This window comes from Hyaena hyaena, unplaced genomic scaffold, assembly GCF_003009895.1.
Source record: "Hyaena hyaena isolate Hyena2069 unplaced genomic scaffold, ASM300989v1 scaffold_34, whole genome shotgun sequence".
NCBI classification, from domain to species: Eukaryota; Metazoa; Chordata; class Mammalia; order Carnivora; family Hyaenidae; genus Hyaena; species Hyaena hyaena.
The window spans coordinates 1,959,388-1,981,344 of NW_024080665.1; the positions used below are offsets into that span (position 1 = coordinate 1,959,388).

A 21,957-nucleotide genomic window follows, 5' to 3' on the forward strand; every position below is an offset into this window, starting at 1 on the left:
ATCACAGGACATCCAGCTGGTGTTGACTAATTGTTTTATGTGTGGTGTCAGAAGTGAAGTGTTGTGGGAGTAAGAGTGAAGGAGAGACATGGGCTTGTCCTGCCCCACGTCCTCATCATGGTGTCCTGTCCTCAGTCTTCTAGCATCCCCCCCCCCCACCCCCCATCTTACACTATCTACTCGCAGAGCTGGGAGTTTGTCAGACTCATCTGACCCAGATGGATACACGCAGAGAGTCCTGCATGCCCTCTTTTAAATGTGCATGGCGTGCACGTGTGCGTGCACGCACGTGCGTGCGCATACACACACACACACACACACACACACACACACACACACACTCAGGTAGAGCCAAAGACACTGCTGCGCCAGAGGGAACAGCTTTATTAGATTCCAGCAAGACTATACAGTACGTGTTTCATGCAGATTAAATATGTGTCTTCGCTACCCCGGGAGGGAGCACTTCCACTGCCAGATCCTTCCTTGGTGTGTCGAGGGGCGAGTATCAAGGGGAACTCTCAATGTATTCCGCATGGGGGACAGTTGGGATCATGACTGGGGGTGGAGGTGGGACAGTGGGCAGCTGAGGGCCCCTGGGACCTTGAGTCTTCAGAGGTTCAGGGACTATAGGACCTTGGTCCTTTGCTGGCGGTGACACCAGCAGGTCTTAATCTTTCAGAGGCACTGGGATTATAGGAACTTGATTCTTCACAGGCTCAGGGACCATGGGATCTTGATTCTTTGGAGGCTCTGGGACCATGGGAGCTTGATCCTTGACTAGTGCTGGGACCACAGGACCTTGATTCTTGACATGTGCCGCAAGCACAGAATCTTGATCCTTCAGAAGATCTGGGGCCACTCCACCATGATCCCTGGCTGGCTCCAGAACCAGTAAACCTTGACTCTTTACAGGCTCAGAGAGCACAGGACTTTCATTCTTCATAGGTGCTATGACTGTGGCATGTTGATCCTTCAGATGCTCTGGAACCATAGGACCTTGATCCTTGCTCAGTGCTGAGACCATGGGACCTTGATCCACAGGCTCAGGCACCATGGGGCTTTGATCTTTGACAGGCGCTGGGACCATGGGCCCTTGAGCTTTTAGAGGCTCTGGTACCATGGAACCTTGATCCTTAACTGTTGCTGGAGCCATAGGACTTTGGTTCTTCGGAGGCACTGGGACCAAGGAACCTTGGTCTTTTACTGGTGCTGCGACCATAGACCCTCCATTCTTTAAAGGCTCAGGGGCTACATGATCTTGATCCTTAACTGGTGCGGGGCCCACAGGACCTAGATCCTTCAGAGGACCTGAGACCACAGGAGCTTGACCCTTCAGAGGCTCTGGGACCAGAGGGCTTTGATCTTTTGGACGATCTTGGATCACAGGACCTTGATCTTTCAGAGGCCCTGGGTCCATAGGACTTTGATCCTTGTCTGGCTCTGTGGCTACAGGACCTTGATTCTTACGTGAGTCACTGGTGAGTTCACCCTGGCTCCTGTAGAGGAGAGAGAGGTAGTCACTGTGAGGGCCAGCACTCAGGCCAAGGATTGGGCAGAGCACAGATTGCCTGAGAAGTCTCAGCCTAGTGGAGCCTGGGCAGGGCAGCTCTTGCCAGAGAGCCGAGAGGAGAATCTGATTTCCATGTTCCTGGTACAGAACATGGAGTGGGGAGAGGGGCAGGCTCAGGAATCAGTCATTCAATGTGCTTGCCAATTGATTATAACCTGCGCGTGGCACAGCGGGGGGGGAGGGGGGGCACCTGGCTGACCAAGGCAGTGCTGTAGCAGGACTGAGAGTCCTCCTGTGGCTGTGGGCATCCCAGCAGCCCATCCACCCCACACTCCTCCAGGCCGCTCTCCCTTCCTCCATGAGAGCGGGGCCCTCCTGTGAGCCCATCTTAGCCATCCCTTGGATGACCCTAGAGGCCAGGACACTTTCCTCTTCTCAGGGCCTCCAAGCCTCTTCCCTCCTCCCCACCCCTTAAATCCCCTGTTAAGGGCTGACTGTGGAGAGGGATAAGAAAGAAGGCAGGATAGGGGCACCTGGGTGGCTCAGTGGGTTAAGCATCCAACTTCGGCTCAGGTCATGATGTCATGGTTCATGAGTTCGAGCCCCACGTCAGGCTCTGTGCTGACAGCTCAGAGCCTGGAGCCTGTTTTGGATTCTGTGTCTCTCTCTCTGCCCCTCCTCTCCCCAAATAAATAAACATATATATATATATAAAAGAAAGAGGGCAGGAGGATGTCCCTCTGACTCCTCTTCCTGCTAGGGGGAAAGTATTTTCTCATTAACATTGTTTAGGATGGCCTGCACAAGGTGATAATAAAAAGCAGAGTGGTTTTTCATTGGTTTTTCTTACTGCATTTAAATTCTCTATAGACAATGCACCACATTGTTGCCTGTGCCACTGCCATCTTTCCCGCCTTTGGTAGGTGAGTGGCAGTGACTCTCCATTCAGAGTGTGAGGAGGCCCTGCTCCCCTCCCTCTACCCCTGCTTCTGGCTCCCTCTCCTGGCCGTGGCCCCTTGCCCTCGCTTACTCCAAGGCTCTGGGGCTGATCCCCCTGCAGCCGAATCCAACCCTCTGACCAGGCTTTACTGTGCAGACACCTGCCTTGTAACCTTGGCCCATTCACATCTTGGGCAGCGGGCGACATCACTGACACATTCAGTGCCACACTCAGAGCCCGTCACTCTAGTTTAGAACACACATTCCTTCCTCGCAGGCCAGGCGTGGCCACCGGGCCAGTGTCCCAAACCCTTGCACACCTAAGCACATTCCGCTTTCCCAATCACTTCTTCTCATAGCTCATTTCAGCCACCCCATGACCCTATGAAGCATGCGGGGAGGATTGAACTACCCTTACTTGTCAGATGAAGAAACTGAGGTCCAGAGAGCACGTGATTTGGAAAGTGAAGACCTCCGTGGGCTCTAGAGTCTGGGTCTTTCCGCTCCTGGAGCCTGTTCTCCGTTCCCGGTCATGCCGGGCATGCAGAGGCTGCTCTGCACAGGGTAACTATTATTAACTCTTTTACACTTTGTAGCCAAACAGGTCTTTAAGCTTAATTACTCTACAGCATTTTAACAGTTCCCTTCAGCTTTTAGGACTATGTCTTACCTGCTTATGAAAGCTGGTCCAATAAGACCCCTACTTGCTAACACTTCCATCGTTCCTGACGGTTTCATCTCTATGGGCCTCAAGTTTGTCATCTATTTCATTCGATATAATATTTACTCAGAAGTTCATGATCAGAGGTCATGTACACAGAGCATCTTGTACCATGATATTACTATGCAATATTACAATTATTTTTCTATTTATGGGGTGGCTGGGTGGCTCAGTTAGTTAAGCAATGGACCTTTGGTTTCGACTCAGGTCATGATCTCATGGTCATAAGATCGAGCCCCATGTCAGGCTCTGTGCTGATAGCACAGAGCCTGCTTGGGATTCTCTCTCTTCCTCTTCCTCTGTCCTTCCCCTGTTCTCTCTCTCTCTCTCTCAAAACAAATAAATAAAAAGTTAAAAAATTATTTTCTATTTACTTAGAAGTCAAGTTACACATATCTGGACTATTTTTATTCTAACATGTCCTCCTGATCCAGGAGCTTTTTACTGTATTTAGCATCTTGAACTACCTAGGGGCCTATTTCTCTCAGCAGAGTACCCAAAGGCATGGGCAGACTCTCTGTCAATCCCTCTGGATGTTTCTGAGCATTGCAGTGGACTGACAGAGGTCAAGGTGGCTTGTTAGCTCAGCATGACACAGAGCACAGTTTCTCTGGCTAGCTGGACACAGCTGGCTGCCATCAGTGGGACCTTAACGTTTGCAGGGAGAGCCAGGCAAAGCCACTGGAAGTATGGCGAATCCAAAGATGGCATTAAAATACATCTAATACTTGATGGCTGGCCAGAGAGGAAATAAAAACCACCTAATTCAGAGTAGAACCAAGTAGGAAGTGGATTGGAGGAATCCTATCAGATAGTGAACAACCTGGGTCGTGCTGAAGGAGAGACTGACCTGAGGGAGAAGACACAAAAAGTGACAGGGCTTAGCTTGATCTCTGGAGCTCACCCTGCAAAACCTACCTCACTGGCAGCACATAGACTTAGCGACCCTGGCTGGCATGGAGATGAAACAGGGGGGCCTGGCTGGCGTGGAGATAGAACGGGGGGGGGGGGGCTGGCATGGAAATGAAACAGGAGGTCCTTGACTGGCATGGAGATATAATGGAAGGGGAAAATGCATTTCCCTGGATATTTGAGGCCCTGGCCCCCGTGCCATGCTCACATTTCTGTTGAATGAGCCTCTTAGCCACCTGTGAGCTAACCCCGTGTATAGCCCTAGATTGCTTTGGCTGGTGAAGCTGTTCCTTAGTAAGTGTCTTTACTCATGGGAAGGTTTAGAATGAAGATTAGAAATGATAAAATTGATAAACCAAATCTACAATATTATCCTTTTTGGGTATTAAGTTAAGGAAAAATCTATGTAGATTGATTTTGAAAATATTTGTGATGTTAAAAATAATTTGGCATATTAGAATATCTAACATTAGCTTTGTGATTCCAATATAAAATGTATAATGGAATAATTAATTTAGATTTGCAATTTTAAGTTGAAAGAAGACAATTTTATAAGTTTTAAAAACAATGATGGAACTTTTATGATAACCCAATAGTTTTTTAAGTTTATTTTGTTTTATTTATTTTTTAATGTTTATTTATTTTTGAGAGAGAGAGAGACAGAGTATGAACAGGGGAGGGGCAGAGAGGGAGGGAGACACAGAATCTGAAGCAGGCTCCAGGCTCTGAGTTATCAGCACAGAGGCCGATGTGGGGCTTGAACCCACAAATTATGAGATCGTGACCTGAGATGAGGTCAGATGCTTAACCAACTGAGCCGTTCAGGTGTCCCAGTTTGTTGTAAATTACTTGTAATTTAATTTAAATTATTTTTAAGGGAACTGAATTAATTACGTTATAAAATCCCCCTTAAAAGAGACTGTTGAATTTTACTAGATTTTTAAAATGTATTACTTTTATAAATTAAGCATTCATTTTTAAAACCAAAGCAGCCTTGGGGCACCTGGCTGGCTCAGTCAGTGGAACATGTGACTCTTGGTCTTGGTGTTGTGAGTTTGAGCCCCATGTTGGGTGTAGACATTACTTAAAAATAAAGTCTTAAAATAATAATAATAATTAATAAAATCAAAGCAGCCTCAGTTGGTTTTCCTATGGACAGAACCACCCTCAAGGACAACATAAAACTCTCATTGACACTGACTGGCCATCACGTGGCTCCACAGCGCCTCGCCAGTCTCCCCATCTATAAAATGCCCTGCCATTCCCAGTAAGGCCGCCAGAGGCCGCCTGCACAGTGCCGCCTATGTGAATGATTCTAAGTTGCACCCTCAGCCAGTCAGCAAGGTGAGACGGGCTGGATTCAGCCCTGTCGGCCCCCAGGCCAACTGTCCTTGGTGTGGGCATGTCCTCGGGCACGGCCCCACCTTCACAACCAAATCTGGAGCCCCGAGCCAGCTGCAGACCTTTTCAGGACAGCACATGCCAAGGACCCCCTCTGCCTCCCAGCCTGCACATCCTCTCTGAAACAAAAAACCTGTTGGGTTTATCTTGAGGCTTCTGTGCTGTTTATTGCCTGCAAGATTTTGGGCAATGACTCAACCACTAGAGACCTCAGTTTCTCCACTTACAAAATGAGGATAACAATACAAATGTCAGGAACTCTTACAACAGAGGATCAGATGATCCTGTTGGGCAGGGACGTGAAATCACAATTCTCGAGATTTCTTAAGAGTACTTTGGTGCATCACGTGGTTGAGTCCATTCCCATGAACTGTAGTAACAGCTTACTAAATGCTCACATCCTCCTTACTTTAGTTCACTGGGCCCTTGGGGGAGCCCTGGAGGAAGGCAGGGAGAGGGGTGACCCGCCCTGTAGCCTCACTCTCCTGGCACTGTCCTCTGGCCAGCCTGTGCTGTTTTAGACATTCCCAGGGCTTTGTTTCTTGCTTCTGCCTCCTGGATTGCCCCCCTTTACCCGCTTCACCCTGTCTGGCTTTGACGGTTCAGTTCAGACCCCACTTTCTCCCAAGGTCCTGGTTGCATCTCTCCAAATGAGCTTCCCCTTGCCGCACCATTTTACAGTCTCTCCCACATTCACAGATGCCGCAATTAATGTCAGTTTCCCCCAGTGTGACCGTGAGCTGCCTGATGGCAGGGACCATCCTCCCGGCCCAGTTCCCAGCACAATACCTGCCACAAAGAAGGTCAAACAGAAAGATTTACTAATTATTGCTCCTGAGACCTGGTTCATCATTCATCTCATGACCCCGGCCAGAAACTCAGAGTTATCCTTGATGCCTCCTTCTTCCATAAAACCTTCACCTAATCCATCAGGAACCACACGTTCCAGCTCCTAACATTTATCTCTTGAGTGTTCCCACTTATTTCCCTCCTTTTCTTTCCTCCACCAGCTGTGTCATCATTTCCATGGACCACTGTCACAGCCCCCTAACTGCTATCCTTTCCTCCTCCTCCAATCCATTCTTCATACAGAAATCAGAATGACCTTTCCAAAAAGCAACCCTCTTTGCTTACAACTCTTCATGGCTCTCGTTGCACTCAGCATCAAGAGCAAAACCTGTGTGGCTCAGTTGGTTGAGCGTCTCAGGTCATGATCTTGTGGTCCATGAGGTTGAGCCCCACATCAGGCTCTGTGCTGACAGCTCAGAGCCTGGAGCCTGCTTGAGATTCTATGTGTGTGTGTCTCTCTCTCTACCCCTCCCTTGCTCGTGTGCTGTCTCTCTCTCTTTCAAAAAGTAATAAACATTAAAAAAAAAAAAAAAAGAGTGAAACCTGTTACATAGCCCCATCTAGCTGAGCAGCCTGTCCCCACTGCCCTCCTGACTCTATGTCCCCCAGCCTCAGGACTTTGTTCTGTTCCTCAGTGTGCCCTGCTCCTTTCCATTTCCAGTTTTGCATGTGCTATTGTCTCCTCCCAGAACATTCTCTTGCTCCCTCTGCCCTGGTTAATATGGACTCATCCCCTAGCTCTCTTTCCCAGGGAAGCCTTCCCTGATCCCACCCATGTGACCAGGTCGCCTGCTACCTGGCTCCCTAGTCTCTGCACTTTCTTTCCTACCCCTTAACGCAGCTTATTACTTGCATTCTTTTGGATTGTTTCCCCTACTAGATTGAAGCTTTCAGAGGGCAGGGCCATGCTGACTTTGCATATCACTATATCGTCTGTACCTAAAACAGCAGGGAATACCCCAACTAAATACTTGTCAAATGAATGAATAAATGAGAGCTTTTCTGTGCTGGGCTCTGTCTTATTTGCAAAATTTAATGTTCCAAGGTTACATGAGACATCCTAAATCTTAGGAACTTAATTTTCTGCCCTTCCTCCTGTTACCATGGAGACAGGCAATTGCCTCCTGGGCACACACACACTGGCCTTGGGTCTATGCTTTATCAGAGTCTGGAAACAGGATTAGCGAGCCCTGCCAGAGACTATCTGGAGAAAGGGCTTCCTTCCCTCCTGCTGGATTCCTGCCCTTGCACACAATTCTAATCCCATAATCCACCCATGTGGTTTTTTCTCTCTTTTTTTCCTCCCCAGACTGTCTCATGATGCACCATCAAAGCATCCCAGAACTGGGGCAGTGCTCCTAAGTAGGGCCCTATTCAAGAATCAAGGACCTATGGGCTCTGTCTGTGAATTCCCTGCCCTCCACAGCTTGGAAAAACCTTGAGGAAGAAAGAAACTCCTATTTTCTGAGCAATAGCCATGTGCCAGGTGCTTTAACATAGATCATTTCTTATAATGTAAAGGGCAGCCCATGGCAGGAGGGGCGGGAGGTGGGGAGTGCATGGACTGGGTCGGGGGCCAGAAGAGCTGGGTTTGAATGACGACCCAACACCTTTCTAGCACAGGGGATGTCACTGCAGGCATGCTGGCCTTTATGCCTCCGCATCCATAATCTGTAAGATGGGGATTATAGTGCTCACCTTCTAGGGAGGATTAGTTCATGTGAACACTCATGGCATGACCCCTGGAATACGGGGGTTTAGTAGATGTTACTTCCAAAGAGGGACTCAATGATCTAGTCCAATTGTGTTACTCTGTGATGGGAAAGTGGCTCAGAGTGGGCAAGTGACTCTCCCATAGCCACACAGCTAATAGATAGCAGGTCCAGGACTGAAACATGCGCCTCTCGACATCTTAATAAATAGAAGGGATGGAGCAAACTCACTTGGAGCAAAGATAGGCAGGAGGGGCTGAGGCAGGGCCCAGGCCGACTGCACCTCAGGGCTCTGGCAGAAGGCTGGGGAGACAGTGGACACGGTAATTTGATGGCTTTGCTCTCCTCCTGTCTGCCCCCATGGGTCTCATCTAGGAGCACACATTTTCCAGACACAAACAACGCTCCCAAGGCAGGATAGGAAATGCAGCTACCAGAGGGGGAGGGCCAAGGAAAGCATCTTGGAAAGGCTCATTATTCTTATGAAGAATCTGCAGGAGACAAGGCATTCTCAAAACAAGGACTCCTGTGCCTGCCTCTCTCCATGACAGGCTCCATGGTGGTCTCAATGTCAGCAATTATCCTGGTGTTTGGTAATGACCTGACTCTCCTGCTGGCCCATGGGCTGTGTCTGGTTCACCTTTGCATCACTAGTGTCTAGTGTCTGCCTCACGGTAGTGCCTGCCTCACGGTAGTGCCTGCAGACATTTGTGCGAGTAACAGATGGCTGGTGTGTCGCTTTCACTCTTTATTTTTTTCCCTCTTTTATCCATTCATTGGACAAAGTCTGCTGAGCCCCCACGCTGGGTCAGGCCCTGGGCTGGGGGCGCTGGAGTAAATGAGATCTGGGCCCTTCAGGAGCCCCTGGGGTGGGGAGCAGGGGACAGACCCACAAGCACACACCAGGCACCCTGTAACACTGCCAGGGTGCCGGCACCCCCACCAGCCCTGACCCCAGGGAGGCCCAAGGTCCTTTCCAGGGCAAAGACGGCGCTTTGCTAGAGAAGCCTTCCCTGCCTGCTCCAGGCAAGCACAACTCCTAAGAGTCACTGGGTCCTGAGTTCTGTCACTCTCTCCCTGCCGACGGGCCCCTCCACTGCCCACGCTGCCCCGAGGTAGGGCACACACCTCCCGGTGGCCTAGTGTTTAGAGCCTGAGCAGAAACCTGTGTTTTGGTCACTCTGCTCCCTCCCACCCCTGCCCCGCTCCAGGTTCTGTGCTCAGGTGTCGCCCTCTGTGAGAATGCCATGCGGCCTGTTCCGGGACAGCTTCTCAGCTATTTGGAGGGGCAGCGATCCTTCTCCTTGGATTCTCTGGGCAACATACACCTGACAACAGCTCAGATATTTGGTTTCCGGAGCCCTCGCTGTCCCGACTGCTCTCCTCACAACACATCTAGGTTGACCCTCACAACTCCTTTGGAAAGTGTGACCCCCCAGAACTGAAAATGATACGGCAGGTGTGGTCTCCAAGCAGGAAGCACCGCCTCTGCCCTCCATCCATACAGCACTCGGCTGCTTTAGCTCCCTCTGGGCCCCGAGAGCGCCGCTGGCCACTGCCCCCCTCCCCATCTGTCTGGTTATCCCTTCTCCTCCTCTGGGAGTAGAGAGTCAGGTCCAGAGTCATGTTCTCAGTGAAACCTTCCACCTGCAGGCTCACCGCTGTTCCTATGTTCCCTCCCTGCTCACAGCAGCCCCGTCACATGGGTTACCAACTGCTTTACAGCTGCCTCTCCAGGCTGGGGCGAGACCAGAGACCGCCATCGACTTCACCTCTTTCCTCTCTTTCCTTCCCTCCCTCCCTCTCTCCTCCCCCCCGCTTCCTTCCTTATTTCTGAGAACATGTAATAAATGCCTACTACATGCCAAGCCACGGAGAACCGGGGAGCTCTGGCATGGGGTGGGCAGGGCACATAGTAGGGAGAGACTGTAAATACCACTCAAACAAGGTCAAATTCTAACAGCCACGTTTCCATGACAAGCACATCATGTCCTACTCTTAACTGCCTCAGTACCTTTTTGTCCTTTTAAACGGGTAAGTCACTTCTCTTTATTGTTTCTAGCAGGGCTTGACATACAGTGTGGCACACAGCATTCTCAGGGCAGCCCTGTCGGCCAGCAGCTGGGAGGCATGGGGCGGGGGGTGTGTGTGCAACCCGCACCCCTGCCCCGTCTCCCATCTGTGGGTGGAAGTGGGGTGCCCAAGGTCGCAGGGTACGCTTGCGGTGATGTTGAGACCTCAACCAAGGAGGCCAGACTTTTAGTCAAGCTCTCTCTTCTCTACAACCATATCCCTGAGGAGCGGGACTTCAACTAGAGAGATTCCAGATCCCTCTGCTGACATCTGAGCAGGGTCTGGCTTTGAGACGCCCCTGCCTCGTTCTGCCTGGTGTGGGAGGCTGGGGCCACCGACCTCTGAAGGTTCCCCAGCTCCTAGCTCCCACTGCGTCTCTTGAGACAGTTGCACCTCTGGGGGCCAGGCCCCCAGCCACTGGTCCCTCTTCACCTCAGCCCTTCCCACATTCCCTACACAACCACCCCCCTGGGCTTACTGCCTGACACTCAGCAGACCCTGGCAAAGAAGACAGTCACAGAAAGCAGTAGCATCCTGGCCTAAGAGTGCCCATCTATGCCCATACCTGTACGCCCTACCTGTACGGCTGCCAATCGGTCTCCCAGCCTGGAGCCACACAGAATGCACCCAGATGTGGCGCATCAGCACAGGGGGAAACAGTTAGGACCACAGCTGGGGAAAATGCTGCCACCACAAGGCTTCATTCTGGGTGGGGGTCATCAGACAGAAAGTGACTGTGCTCATCAGACAGCATCTGTGACCTTTATCTGACTCATTTTCCACAGATGATGAGAGCACCTAGGGTCACTGAAGGATTTGGAACAGGGAAAGGACAGGAGGAAGATGCTGCCATTTTAGGAGAATGCACATCTTCCTGACCGAATCCTAGAGGTGGTCCCAAGTGCTGGACGAAGAGGGGGCGTTAGTAACCCAAACCTGGCTTCAGATCCTGGCTCACCTCTTACAGGCTGTGTGACTTTGTTACTTAAGCATCAAGACTTGGTTTCTTAGTGGAAGACCTCTGGACTCTCCAGCCTTCTGTAAGGATTCAGTGAAGACTGAGGTATGAAAGCCAAACACGCTTTCTTTTCCTTCCCTGAGGCTGTGTCCACTCTGCATTTCACAGAAGTGGAGCCAGACTCCAGGTTCCCTGCAGGCAGGCATGTGCTTATGAAGCGTGGGGAGATGGCTGCCCTGGTGCTAGAAGGCTAGGTTTTCTGCCCTGTGGTGGTGGTGGTTTTCTTTCTGCTGTTAAACATCTTTTCTAGAGATAACCTGCTAAGAAAAATTAAATAAATTCCCAGTTGTATGATAAGTTTTTAGAAAAGCATCCTTGGCTGTTTTAGCACCAAGAAGGCAAAGTCAAGGGCATAGTTGACTGCTTCGATGTGCTGCCAGGAGTCTGATAGTCCTGTTAATGACCCTTTTTAAAAATGTAAAGTGCTAAACTCAGGCAACCAGACAGTAAAGGATCAGTTCTGGTCTAGTTCTGTGCTCCTGGGAACTTGCAAATCCATTTTTGTCCTTCTTCCCACCCTATCTAAAGCAGAGGCTGGGATCTTGAGCAATTAATCAAAATTGGTTTCATGTGTCAAGAGGGGCTCAATTAAAATGAACATGTAATTGCGGAAATGGAATCTATACGGGGTGAGTTCAGAGAGGAGGGGCTGGGGAAGGGCTGGGGAGGGAGGAAGGTGACAAGAACCAGCACTAGGTGGGCTCTGTCTCAGGCGATGGTGTGACAGAGGGAGTGGATATACCACACGTGGCTCCAGCCACCACATCACTGGGACCAAGGGTTGGAAGTGACTAGGAAGTGAGACCATCCAGAAAGTGAACTATTGACAAGGGTGTTCCACTTTGCTGTTGACAGAGGACTGTCACATGCATCTTCACTGGGCCCTCACAAGAGACAGTTCTGTGGATCAGAAGCAGGTATTGCCAGCTATTACACTCTTACCACCTGCGATCCCAAACTCTGGAACCAAAGGTTCAAATAAAACTATGTTCCTTTCTTGGGGCACCTGGGTAGCGCAGTCAGTTAAGCAACTGACTTCGGGTCAGGTCATGAGCTCAAGGTTCATAGGCTTGATCCCCAGGTCAGGCTCTATGCTGACAGCTCAGAGCCTGAGGCCTGCTTCAGATTCTGTGTCTCCCCCCAACCGCTCCCCTCTCTCTGCCCCTCCCCGACTTGTGTTCTCTCTCTCTCTCTCTCTCAAAAATGGATAAATAAACTTAAAAACAACAACAACAACAACAAGAAAAACAGCTATGTCCCTTGCTGACCAAACTGCTACTTTCTAGATTTGGGAAGCAAACAGATTTGGATAGTGGTGGATACTTGCATTACTCTGATCTCTCTGGGGCTCATAGAAATTAAGATTCATTTAAGGTCACACAGCTAGTAAGCAGGAGAGCTTGGATTTAAAACCAGGCCTGTTGGCTCTACCTCCCAGCCCTTCTTCCTAAGCCACCTCCCCAGGGGATGGCTCTCTGCCGTCATCAAGTAAGGAGCTCTGCACTGGGCAGGGGGTGGGATTAGCCGACCTCTTAAGATTACCCTCCAGCCAAGAGTCTATGCTTTTTTGAAGTCAGGCCTGTTTAGAAAAAGTGGCTACGTAAAGGACAGAGGTAGGCTGGCCATCACAAAAGCAGCCATCCACTGCTCTGTGATCTGTGCCATGACCCTTCTTGAAATCACCCTTTTCGTACGAGCAGAGGCAGTTATTAGGCAGAATAAGGCCTTGTGAAAGCGCCGTGGTGAATATGGAGGCAGATGGTGAAAATCCTCATTCATTCGCTCACTCATTACTCATTCAACAAACCACGTATAAGACGTTCTCTGAGGCAGGCGTTGGGCCAGCAGCTAGGGCGACAAAGGTGAACAGAAGGAGCTGGTCCTGGCCCTGGGGGGTGGGCACAGTCCAGCGTGGGGGACACACACATGAGCAGATGGCACAGTACACGTGGTGAGTTCTGTGATGAAGACACACACAGGGAGCATCTTACCCAGCGCGGGAGGTGCGGGAAAGGCTTCCTGGAGCAGTCCCCTGAGCAGAGTCTCGAAGGATGAGTTAGCCAGGTGGAGAAGCAGAAGGGCAATCGGGCCAGGTGGGGTGGCGTGGGTAAAGGCATGGAGGTGAGAAGCAGCATGGTGCACCGAGGGGACAGGAAGCTTCTGCGGGCCACAAGCAGCCCACGGATGGTTGAAGGCATGGTGTGACATGGTCAGATCTGCATGTTCTAAAGATCCCTCTGGCAACTTAAACCAGTAGCCACGGCAGGAACTTATTTATCTCAGCATCTGAAACTCTCTTGGCCCCAGATAAGATGTCTGGGTTGAGACAGTTACAGACAATGTCAAGTTAACCAGCAATTAAGGACCATTTATATGAGGACAAGGGACAGACAGTGAAGCTCAGTTCTACTGCTGGAAATTAAAAGCACAAAACTGTGGTCTCTGACCCAGTGCCTCAGGTAGTGGATGCCAGTTTTATCTTGGTATTTCTAGCACCGAATATAGTTCTCTGGAATGAAGAATTTGTTGGATCATTCTGTGTTCAATAACCACGCAATTTAGTTACCCAGTTAATTTAGTACCCCAGGGAGATAAACCTTTATATTTGGCTGAGGCAGTTGGTCAGTTCAGTCAGGATGTTTGAGCCCATGGTACGGGGAGACCTGGTCAAATCTTAATACCCCCAAATTTGTATCTGGGTCCCAAGATTTAAAGAACATTCAAGGTAAGCCTGTGGGAGGCCCTGCAGTGAGGTGTGGGGACAGTTTCAGTCGAGAGTCCAGCTTGATAACTGAAGCCCTATTCACTTCTAGCCAGTGCCAGCCTCCCTCAGGTGAAGGGGAGAATAAGCACAGGCGGTGGGCCAGAAGCCCCGGGCTCCATACAGGTGCCCCTCCTCTCTGAGCCCCCGTTTCTGTTAACCTGGCACAGACACTTGCTCCAGACCCAGAGGGGTCGATAGAACAGCCCAGAAAGAAAAGCTTTGTGGGCAGTCGATACATACAAACTGTTAAAATATTATTGTTTAGGTCTGTGGACTCAAGGTGATTCGACAGCTAGAATTCTTTAAAAGTATTCTTCTTAATCAGAGCGTTTGCCTCAATTGACCTCGAGTATTATCCAAAATGACCTAACGCTAACTCTCTATCAGGAAGCTAGTGAACGCGGACCCATCAAGCACTGTAAAAGGAAGGGGAACGGCCTGAAATGACCTGTATTTAGTGTCCATGTGGGTTCCCTATGGCCATTGTGTCATTTCACCCTGGCTCCTCTCCTCTGAGGTGGGTGTCAATGTCCCCATTTTCAGAGGTGGACAGCGAGGCGGAGAGCGCTCAGGGAATGACACAGGGTTGTACAGCTGGCACGGACCTGGAGATGCCCAAGTCAGTGCCATTGTCAACTGGCTCACACGAGAAAGTACGTGGTGACGCGGATTCTGTTACAGGCATTCCAGGGTGGCCTGGCTGTTGTAAGGGTCTGTGCCTCAGAGGCTAGTGGGAAGGAGCAGCTTTGGGCTCTGTACTTGCTTCTGGAAGAGCGGAGTCTAAGAAAGATTTCATGCTATTCTTTTGAAACAGCTGCCTCTCCTGCCTCGGTGGCCTTAGGTGGGGCTGGGGGAGGGTCCTGCCTACCTGGCCTTAGGTGGGGCTGGGGTAGATGGAATCCACAGGCTACATGCTCAAAGAAAGCTTTAATACCTGTGGTCCTGAAAATGTAAACTGCTTCAAGACATTTTAGCAAAGGACCTTGAAGCCATGACGACACATTAAGGGGGTTCATAGGCTTTGTGCAGAGGGACTCAACACTGCCCAAATCTATGAGAAGCAGGTTATACACTTTAAACCCTAGTGAAAAAAAATGAGTGAAGGACTTCACTTAGAAATCACAAACTGTAAGGAAGAATTAAAATACACTTCTAACTAATGTAGTGGCAATGAGCTATTTTGAAACTAGTGGGCTGGTTTTAATTCTGTTTGGTAGCTGTTTGGGGAAGCGACACTAGTGATGGATTATAGATTTGCCTCCTGGGCTTCGGGCAGCATCAGGGAGCACGGGGGCACCACGGGCCAAGGCTCGGGCTGAGGCCAGACCACTGGTCACACAGAGGAAGGCAGCAAGGCCCTCCATCTCCCTGCCCCCTCCGCTGCCTGACTCATGCCCTCTGTCTGGTTCTGAGTTCACCTCACCTTTTCTCAGCTTACTATCGGCGTCCTCATACATGTATTTCTGGTCTCTTTCCCTCGTGGCCTCTATTTCTACCTCTTCGCTTTCCTCCTGTCTTTCTTTCTACCTCTCTCAATCCCTGGTTTTGATCAAAACAATGAACTGATCAAAAAAGAGCTGAATAATAAACTTTTATGTATGTTTTATTCATTGCACCGAATTCTGTGTTTTCTGCCTTATACAAAAGCAGGCAGTGCGTGGAGCGTTTCCTGCTCATCTGGAAAACAAATAGATAGTGGGTTTCCTTGATCGAGCCCCACTATGGCTCCTCCCCAAAACCCAGAAATTGGGGACCAGCAATGGAATAAAAGTCCCAGCCTAGAGCTCCTAGCCTAAAGCAAGAGAGGGCCTGTGGCTGTTGCCCGAGTTGTGGGGAAGGACGAGAAGCATGATGGCAGGGAGCATGCAAAGGTTGGGGGGTGCAGTCTGGGTGTATGGAATGGAGATCCCAGTTAGTAGCCGCCCACTCACATGGCACCAGGCCTTTCCATGATGGTTTCTGCCACTTTCCGGCCCTTGCCTTGCTCCTCCCTGAGTGAGCTGCTCCCCCAGGCCCTGTGCTCACCTGGTATTGGACCCCTCCACACCTTTGCTCTTGAAGCTCCTTCTGTCTGGCCTGCCTCGGCCACCCCAGACTGTTCACCTGGTCATCACCTGCTCATCCACTGAAGTTCCCCCTGATCCACGGAACCAGCTAGCATGGGCTCCTCCTTCATGCCCCACAGGGGCCAGAGGTGGGGTCTCAGTCATCCTGGTTCCCTAGTGCCCAGCACAGTGCCTGGCACATAACAGGTATGCAATCAACATACGTTAGTAAAAGGAAGAGCGATCCCATACAAAAAGCATATAATCTTTCATCTCCCACTTTAGCAGAAGGATCTCCCTGTGGTTAAAGCTGGCCCTTGCTGAGGTTCCCTCCCGGATCTGCTCTCCTGCCTGTGAGCCTGCCCCCACGTGCCCTGCACACCCACATCCCACCCGTTCTCCAAGGGTCTCTCCCCCATGAAGCCCCATGATTCTCCGCCCCTGGTACCAAGACACCTGCCCTTCATAGGAGCAACCAGCTACCAGGTCCCTTGTTACCTTATTTGGCTCTCTCATGGCTGTTTCCACCTTCCCTTGTCAGGCACACACAACACTGTTGCCCCATAACCCACACCATGAGCCAGCCCCCAGAGGGCGGAACCTTCACAATGACCAGATGGACTGGTTACGTGAAGGCGTCTCTGCCATCTCGTGGGAGGAGAAAAAGCCAGAACCGACGGTCCTGCAGGTTGCTGGGAAGGGGGGTGGAGGACCCGGGCCCAGCCTCCCAGCGTGGTGACGCGGAACTGGGCGCAGGCGGTCACTCATCCCCAGCAGCACGGGGTCAGAACGTTACACTACCTTGTTGGCCAGTGGGTCTCTTGGTCCGTCTTCGCCTTTCCCAACACTTAGCTCTGACTGCTTGCAATTAGTATCTGAGAGGCCATCTAAAAGAGTCAAGCTGCATTATGGAGAACCCCAGAAAAACTGCGAGGCACAGCTCCTCTCGTGAAGAGTGGCTCAAATGGCAAAGGTTGGTTCCTTCGCCTACTCAGCTGGGCCTTACCAAGGAAATAAGATCAAGAAAGTGGTGTTCGTCTTTAGCATTTATTTATAATTGGAAAAAAAAAACTGTTTGTTTCTGAGCAAGCACAGACCACAAGCACGTCACAATCAATTGGCTATACATGAATATTTTTTTGTCATTTTCTTACTAACAGCAGGAATGAAATAGCACCAAGAGAGGTGTGCGCTACACATTACATAGACAATCTGTGGTATGCAACAGAACCCAGGCCACAAAATCGTAATTAGACACTTCCTGTCTGCCTTGGAGAGGCAAGGTATACGGACCGGTTGGAAGCACCAGCAGAAAGGAAAAACTTGGAGAAGCCAGCGCACAGCCTTAGGCATTGTTTTTGCAGGCAAGCAAAGCAGGTAGGAATGCTTCGGCCTTGCTCTCTTGCCGTGGGTTCGGGAATCAGCAGGGAGATATACAAACAGACTGACAGGCATCGGAAGCTCGGTCATCTTCAGAAAGGCAAAACCAAAATACTGTTTGTGAAACCAGCATCGGTTTCAGTCAGTATGTTTGGGATACAGAATGAGATTGGCTGAGTTTTATTTGTAAACAGTAGAAATCAAAGGAAGTTTCTGGCCAGGAAGGGACACATTCAAGAGTCAAAGTGAACGACAAACAGGGTTTTCTCAGTTGCAGGAGTTAAAAAGATGGGGGTCGGGGCTGGGATGGGCTGAAGGGTTGACAAGACACAATACATATCACATCTAAAGCCACAGGTGGGACAGGGTAGGAAATTCAGTCCCTGGGGCTGCAAAGTGGGTGGGAAGCTACAATTTGGGCAAACAAACTTGCATCAGACACTGAGATAAAGTCATATTTGTGCTGCCACGAAAACAGGTTTATGTATAGGACCCGAGGTGCCTAACATGGTGTCTGGCACACAGGCTTTCAGTACGAGAACATGGAATGAATGTTCCTCTGTGCGTTAGAAGGTTTGATTTACTTGATCTGCAAAACATACATGACTGCTTCTGGAGAAATTCAAATTGTGGCTAACATCGATGTGCCTGACGAATGCCAGATCTTGAGCGAACAAACATACATTGGCAAAATTCTCTGGGTCAGGTCAAATCACGTTGCTAGAGCTCTCTGGTTAATGTTAAGATTAGCTAGCAAATAGCTAGAATCAGTACTGAGATCTGGTCATTTCCAGATAGGCATCAAAATCTGTGATGTATGAACAATGAAACTCACTAACAGTTTCTACCTTCTTCAAAACTTCTCAGTTCCATGCCCTGAGATAGAGAGGGAGGTGACAGTGGGCCTGGCCGAGTGCTTCATTTCTAGGAATCCTGTTCTCTTAACAAATGCAGCCCGCAAAGCACACGCTTGATGAATTTGCAAAAGACGTCTCAGTCAGCCCAAGGTGCCCGACAAAATGGTGTAAACAGAGACTCTGCTGCTAGAATGGTCAGAACTGGAGAGGACCGGGGGAGGCCCTGCTTCCTCCACACTGAAAGGGATTGGCCGGCCCCGCTTGCCACCGCTGTCCTTACACAGTAGGACTTGGCACCAGATGACAGCCCAGCAATGTCACGGTGCCGGCGATGGTCAGGATTTCAAGGACGGGAGAAAGAAAGCATATGGAGCAATGTACACGTCGCAAGGTATGGAAATGTGATTTTTTTTCCCGGTAGGTATTTTGGGTTCCCTCGTGAGCACTGGGGGTCTTTTTACAACTCTCTGACTAATGCCTACAAACACAACTCTAGCACAACTAAGGTGCCACTTGCCACCCCTGGGGGCCTTGGCTACACAGACACGCGAAACACAATACGGTGAGAGCTGCCTTTATTCATCAGTGAGGTTAAAAATGCTTGCTAACCACTTACTAGGGAGCTCTCCTAATCTTCAGCTAAGTCACAGACATTTCTGCTAACCTGAAGCTCGGCATCCTCTGTTCCTCTCCAAGGAACAGAGTGCACAGGGTTCAGGAAGGGAGAGTGAGCGTCACCATACTTGTCACTACGTCTACTTCCCACCTTGTGTTTCTCAGAAGCAAGGAAGCCGCGTTCTAAATAAACTACCCCTGACCCCTGAACTTTCTTCCTCAGTCATCGGTAACCAGTTGCTCTGCAAAATTGGTAGCACTGGATAGGCTGAGGGTAAATGGAGGAGGCTAATCTCCTCTCAATGTTTTCATCTTCCTGTGATGTCTCGAACACACCTCAAACACCTAACCTTTTTTCCCTGGCCTGCGTGGAGGCATCAGTGGTATATCTATCACTTGGCATCCAGTGGAAAGCCCACTGATAGGAAACTAAATCTAGTCACGTCGTTTCTAACAGAAAATTCTATGGAAAGAATTACTTAAACTTAACAGACACAATTCATTTTATGGACGTTAAGGCCGAGGTGTTTTGCTTTTTAAATCGTCCCACAAATGATGTCCATCGCGGAAGCCCAAATTGAGCCTCTAAAGCACATGATAACCCTCTGAAGTTTGGAAAAGAACACATCCGCCTCAAGTTCAGAACTGATCACTGACACAGGAGGAGGGGAGAACAGGAAGAGGACGCCCGTCAGGCATTCCCGAGTGTGACTAGGAGACTTCCAGCCACTCGGAACTGCCTCTGCGTGCCTAGGCCTGCCTGCCCCCCGCCCCCCGCCCCCCGCCCCAGCGAGCCGGCTCACGCACTGTGGGAGGCACGAGCAGGATTCCTGGTGTTCCAGCCACACACACACACACACACACACACACACACCCGCCCCCGCGGTGTGGACCCCCTCGCCGCGCTCAACCGGCGGGGGGGGGGGGGCGGCTGGTCTAGATTTGGAGAGGAGGCACGCCGCGAGGTCTTTGAAACAGCATCCCTCCCTTGAAAGAAACCAAACCAAAGAGCTCCTGGAACACTCAGGACCAAGGCAGAGGAGAAGCCTCTAATCAATTTTGTGGCCTTTTTTGTTGGTTGGTTAAAAAAGAAAAAGGAAAAAAAAAAAAAAGGAAAGAAGAATAAAAGGAAAGTGCAGTGAAATTTACTCTTTAGCCTCAGCCAGTTTATTGTTCATCTCTTTACTTTGCTCCTTGTCGTCAGGCTGGGCGGCACCGGCACCCTCCGTGCTCTTTTTCTTGGAAGCCCGGCCCGACCCCACCTGCTTGTCTTTGGCCTTCCGCGGGGGCTTATGGCTTGCTGAGGTCTTTTTTGGTTTGGAACTCTGAACGCTAGGTTTTTCCACCTGCTCGGAGAGACAGACAGACAGACGGCAAATACAGAAACACAAAAGGGGGGGAGCGAGAGAGACAAGTTAGAGAGAAGACACGATTAGCTGAACAGTAACTGTGATGGCAACACTGGACACTGGGGGGTGGGGGGGCGCAGACCATAAGGTGTTTTCAGTGACGGTGGGTCATTTGGCTTCTCCCGCGTGAACCGGCAGGTCAGTGGCTTTGGCCACACGCTCACTGGCTACATTGGCTCCCCTGCATGGCGGCTGTCGCCACCAAACCACCCTGGCGGTGGATGATGTTCTTTCTTTGCCGTATCTGCTGCTGCCCCTCCCTGAGGGAAGATTATACCTCGTCACCCTGTTCAACTCGGGCAGGCCTATGATTTGATTTCATCCATGAAAGGTGAGCAGAAGTGATGTGGGTCACCTCTGACAAGCTGAAGGGTCAGCCCGTGCTTCCCAGCACCCTCTTCTCTGCTGCGAGCGAGGCCCTCCGTCGCCTGGGGCCCAGACTGCAGAGGTGGCGGGGAGCAGGGCTGTGGCCCAGCCGTGGTGGACAGGTATTAATAAGAAGTCAACCTTTGCTGATAGAAGGCACAGAGATTCTGGCATAAGCCAGCCTTTCCTCTGCTTCTGTCTCTAGGATGGTGAGCTCGTGTGGAGAAACAGTCAGCGAGGCCTTCAGCACTCACTGCCCGCCATCCACTCCTCCTCTCCTGCGGGCTCCCCGGACCTTTCTCCCAGAGCCGCCATTCCAGCCCGGTCGCTCTCCCCGAAACCCGTCCTCAAGCTCTGACCCCTCACTCCCAGGAGATGGCCTGGCCCTCTTTTTCCTGAGACTCTGGGACTGCTGTGTATGGTCCCTCAACATGCCCTCCACCTCCAGATTCCTATCCCCTGATCTGCCCTACTTCCTTCCCTTGAGTCTTCCTTTGTGCAAAGCCAGCCCTCCGTCCTGGGCCCCACCTTGTCTATGGATTATGGACAGAGATGATTTCAGGGCTCACAGGCTAGATCATGTCCTCAGTGAGCTGTATAGAACATCACCGACCATCCTGGTTTGCCCGGGACTGAGGGCTTTCGTGGAACGTGGAGCCTTCAGTGCTACAACTGGAGGGGTCCAGGCAAACTGGGGTGATCAGCTACTTTACATATAATCAGTCCTGGGCTAAACAGGAAACTATTTCAGTGCAAGACTTTCCGACAAAAGCAGAGGACAGGATCTCACACTTTTCCTGCTATTATAGATAGGGGGGCAGATATTTGCAGGAGTCCATGTGGCTTGATGGCACAAAATCAGCTCTGGGATGTAGGATTCCTGCTTCCAGCTGCGTCTCCAACGTGCCTCTTCCCCTCAGGGGTGTGCACTGGATCCAAATAAGCCAAAGTCATGTTATTATATGGAAACCCCTGAATGCACTGCAAGTTCCTCAGAATTGTAACTCATTCACAGACTGTTCATTAGAGTAACAAATTACCCGGAACACATCTTGCAGCTGATGTGACAGGTGTCCCTTGACAGACTAAGAATCAGTGGAGGATGGTGTTTATGGAGGAAAAGGATCATGAGGAGTAAGGAAATGTCCAGGGATTGGAGCTGAGGCTGTGGCAGGGGCAGGGCGGGGAGGGAGGCAGGAGATAAACCTCCAATGGCCAGCTCTTCAGGGGCAAAAGCAGCTAGTTTTAAGACAGGGGTGGATTTAGGGCTCAGGTAAGATTTTCTGCCACTTTTTTGGAGCGGTGTGCTTCTTAAAATCAGACGCTAGTTCTCTGAAAACCTGCCAGTCTTCAAGCTGTTTTATTTTAGGCACTATTCCTTTTGAA

At 50.4% G+C, this 21,957-nt stretch overlaps 1 protein-coding gene across 1 annotated transcript in view; it reads right to left on the bottom strand.

Moving 5' to 3' along the window:
• Positions 1 to 364: 364 nt before the first annotated feature.
• MAP6 (microtubule associated protein 6) overlaps positions 365 to 21,957 on the bottom strand; it is a 74,959-nt gene continuing 53,366 nt past the window's right edge. The window contains exons 3-4 of the mRNA XM_039228690.1: positions 19,946 to 20,142; positions 365 to 1,496 (exon numbers count right to left, since the gene is read on the bottom strand). Coding sequence (XP_039084621.1) covers positions 668 to 1,496; positions 19,946 to 20,142 — 1,026 coding nt within the window. The 3' untranslated portion in view covers positions 365 to 667. The remainder of the gene's footprint in view (positions 1,497 to 19,945; positions 20,143 to 21,957) is intronic.